The 3,756-nt window shown below is 40.0% G+C and overlaps 1 protein-coding gene across 1 annotated transcript; it reads right to left on the bottom strand.

Annotated features, from left to right (window-relative positions):
* Nucleotides 1–996: 996 nt before the first annotated feature.
* LOC148009323 (uncharacterized) lies at nt 997–2,254 on the bottom strand. The gene is made up of 3 exons (XM_087673566.1): nt 2,004–2,254; nt 1,629–1,739; nt 997–1,527 (listed from the first exon to the last, which is right to left on the bottom strand). Exons 1-3 carry the CDS (start codon nt 2,194–2,196, stop codon nt 1,463–1,465), a joined length of 369 nt encoding a protein of 122 aa, XP_087529692.1. The 5' UTR covers nt 2,197–2,254; the 3' UTR covers nt 997–1,462.
* Between the last annotated feature and the right edge of the window lie 1,502 nt (nt 2,255–3,756).

Raw genomic sequence — 3,756 nt, forward strand, 5'->3', positions numbered from 1 at the left:
TGTGCTCACATTGGCTTTTTATTATTTCCAACTAGTACATTTTAGTTTTTTGCCTGCCCCACCTCCATTCACACTGCAAAAGCTGGTGACCAGGTTTTGCACTTGGTGGGTGCATTAAATGCAGTTGCCCAGCATGAGTTGGCCATTTTCTAGCAGATGACCAACATTTAAAGCTGGTCAGCCAGATTTCCTGCATGTTGAGGTAGCTAGACGGCTAGTTTGCGGCTGCACAGCCTATTTACAGCAGACCCTATCACTTGGCTGGTTATCACTCTCTTCCCCCTTTGCAATGCAGCACACTCTCCATCATCCAGTGTATTCTCCATCATCAGCCTGATCCAGTGTCCTCTGTGTCATCTGCCTGATCTGGTGCCCTTGCTGATGCTTCAAGCTGCGTATCAATCCGCTTTGTATTTGGCATTCCATTCAGATCAGTGCAGATTTCTCCTTCCATTCTCTGCATTTATTTCAGCCTCTCTCTTTGTGTTCATGGTCGCCTTCTATTGCACACTCTCGCATGGTGTTATCGCCAAAAGAGGAAGATCTAGGGGTCCTACGAAGAGGAGACCAAACTCTACTTGCTGATTAGTGCATATTTGTCATGAAGATTGGTCATTTAAGAGGGGGTGTCTGTTGTTTGATGTTGGCAACTGTCAACAGCATCCTCATGCCCTAGTTCCATCAAACATGGTTTTTTTTTCTTCTTCTTCTTCTTTTTGTTGGGGGGGGCAGTGTATAAATACTAGGAATGATTATTGCTAGCATAATATGCTTCCCTTAACTTGCAGAATCCATCACAATGGCAATAAGTTGTATACACACTTAACAACTATTGGCTTTCCGGAGTTTCCTCTTGATACTTCACCCTACTTGTTTGATACATTACAAAACGTGTTCAAAACTTAGAAACATTGGTTCACGCTTAAGCATTTCGAAACACTCCACCATGGTTTCATTGATCATTCTCTACTTTTGCTCAATAATTGATATTGTGTCTTGCAATAAAAATCAGCAAATTGCGGATAGTTAGCATTCCCCGATACAAAGGTCCATAAGACATCCAAATACAGCACATATAACAAACCTCCAAGAGGGAGGCAAATCATCTAAAGGGATATGTAAGTGAGATCATTGTCCACAAGTTGGAGGCTTGTGGGCTTTGGCTATTTGATCCATTGAAATTGACTTGATTGTCCTACTAATTTAAACAAACTTGTGTCCTAAACATACTATGAGCTTGAAAGGTCTCTTGATGCGTCCTAATGTAGGCCATACTTCCAGATAACCATCTGTTCATCAAAACCAAGACCTTCTGGTACTGCAAATCTCAGGCATTTTGCGATTATGTCTTCACATAATACTTGGAGAAAGTAGTCATGCAAACCATTGGAATCATCTCAGTGCCCTGCCATGTTCAATTGCAACGATTGTTAGTTCAGGATATGCACCTTCAGCGATTCAACTACTGGTCATCTCTGTTGTCTGTGTGGATAGAAGCACTGGATTGGCTTTTTGCCCATGTTATTCCTGGTCCAGAGTATTACAAACATGAGTATGAAGCTGACTGAGTCAAGTAAGTACACGTAAAGTTGAAGGAGCTAACTAACAGAGAGCTCTGAAATAGATACCTGACATGGAAGTGAGATGCAACTGTGAGCGTGGAGCCGCGTACTTCCAGGCATCTGCATCCAAAAGCTTCTCCTCTTTTCGCAAGGACTCCATAAGATCTTCCATCAGCGCTGAAAAGAGATGACATATGGGATTTGTTATAGGCACACCAAAAAAGGGGGCGGAAAACAGGCTGCCATCGCCATTTCGGACTAAATCAACAAATGCATCAAGATGAATGATGATTATTGTGATAATTAAGACCGAATGATGATTATCGTGATAATTAAGCAATGCAGCAAGATCGAGACGTGGTAAGGCCAAATAGCGAAGATGATTGTGGTAATCAAGTGGTCTATCTGAGGGTTAGTTACATTTCCCGCTGCGAGACGTACCTCTTTCAGTCTCCAGTTTGCGGTCCTCGTTGAAGGTGAGCTCGTCGGCGAGGTGAGCAAAGAGCTGGTCCTCGGCGAACTGCTGGACGGAGGTAATGGCAGCGGCGGAAGAAGTCGAAGAGGAAGAAGCCGAGGGAGGCTGTGGCCTTGACAGTGGCGATGGGAGAGAGGAGCTGCCACCTGCGCCCTGCATCTCTCTCCCTCTCTCGATGTATGTTTATGTATTCCTATAGGAAAACGGAATTGTACATCTAGAGAATAGAGAAAATTTGTAAGGAAATGTGAGTATAGGACCAACAACATCATCCCAAATAAGTTTTTAATTTTTAAGAAATAATATCGGCGTATATGATTCTGGAAAATATAGTACTAACATTGATAATGTAAACTAGCTTTCCGCACGCACGAAGGTCGCTTCACGACAGATTCGGCAAGCAAAGTTAGCACGGCAACTTCGCTCAACGATCCATTTCTCATCTTTCTTTCTCCTCTTTTTCCTCTCTCTCTCTCTCCCCCAAATTCTCTATCTATTTTCTCTCTCTCTCTCTCTCTACCTTCTATTTTAGTTTTCTCTCTCTCTCTCTCTCTCTCTCTCTCCGATTTTCTTCTCTCTCTCTCTCTCCTTTTATTCTCCCCCTCTCTTTTCCTTCTCTCTTCCTCTCCTCTTTTTTCCTTTTTTTCTTCTTCTCTCTCTCTCTCTTCATTCTCTTTTTAAATTTTTTCTTCTTTCTCTCTCTCTCCTCTCTTTTCCTTCTCTTTCTCCTTTATTTTTTATTCTCTCTTTTTTAAAATTTTATCTTTTATCTCTCTATAATTCTCTTTGCATATTCTCTCTCTGTCTTCTTCTTCTTCTTCTTTTGCTTTCTTTCCCCCCCCCCTCAGTCTCTCTTAAAGTATGTAAATTTTATATTTTCCCCTCTCTTTATGTTTATATTCTCTCTCTTTTTCGCCTCTCTCTCTCTCTGCCCCCTTTTCTTCTTCTCCCCTTTCTCCTAATTTTCCTTTTTTTCTTCTCTCCCTCTCTCCCTTTTAAATTTTATATTTTTCTTCTCTCTTTCTCTCTTTTAAATTTTATCTTCTCTCTCTCTCTCTCTTCCCCCCTCTCTCCTTCTCTCTCCCTTCCTTTCTCTCTCAAAAAATATTTTAATTTTAAAAAGAATTTTCTCTTTTCTATTTTTCCCCACCTCTCTTCCTCTGTTCCTCTTCCTTATTCTTATTCTTATTATTATTATTATTATTATTCTTCTCTCTCTCTCTCTCTCTCTCTCTCTCTCTCTCTCTCTCTCTCTCTCTTAAATCTTATCTTTCCTCTCTCTATAATTCTCTTTCTCTTTGTTCCCCCTCTCTCTCCCTCCCTCTCCTCTTCTTTCTTTTTTGCTCTTTGTATATATATATATATATATATATATATATATATATATATATATCTCTCTCTCTCTCTCTCTCTCTCTCTCTCTCTCTCTCTCTCTCTCTCTTTATTTTAATTAAAAAGAAAGTTTCACCACTATAGCACACCACTTTAGGGGATTGCAAGATTACTTTGCTTTCCTTGAGTGAACCACTTATATACGCTTTCACATATCGTATAGTAACCAAAAACATTAAAATCCTATATCAGAAATATCCACATAATTAAACACACATGTAAAATGTACCAAATGGATATATGTGTACTAAATTAATTGCAACTATGTAGTAGAAAGTCAAAAAATGCTTGCCACAACATGAGTTTAAAACAAGTGTAACAAGTATA

This window comes from Lygodium microphyllum, unplaced genomic scaffold (genome assembly GCF_053477565.2).
Source record: "Lygodium microphyllum isolate KBCC unplaced genomic scaffold, Lygodium_microphyllum_v1.1.10 scaffold_31, whole genome shotgun sequence".
NCBI lineage: Eukaryota > Viridiplantae > Streptophyta > Polypodiopsida > Schizaeales > Lygodiaceae > Lygodium > Lygodium microphyllum.

Coding starts and splice junctions, on each gene's coding strand:
- LOC148009323 (XM_087673566.1), bottom strand. CDS start 2,196: ATGCAGGGCGCAGGTGGCAGCTCCTCTCTCCCATCGCCACTGTCAAGG. Junction 1,740..2,003: donor CAAACTGGAGACTGAAAGAG/GTACGTCTCGCA, acceptor ATCTCTTTTCAG/CGCTGATGGAAGATCTTATG. Junction 1,528..1,628: donor GCATCTCACTTCCATGTCAG/GTATCTATTTCA, acceptor ACTCTGGACCAG/GAATAACATGGGCAAAAAGC.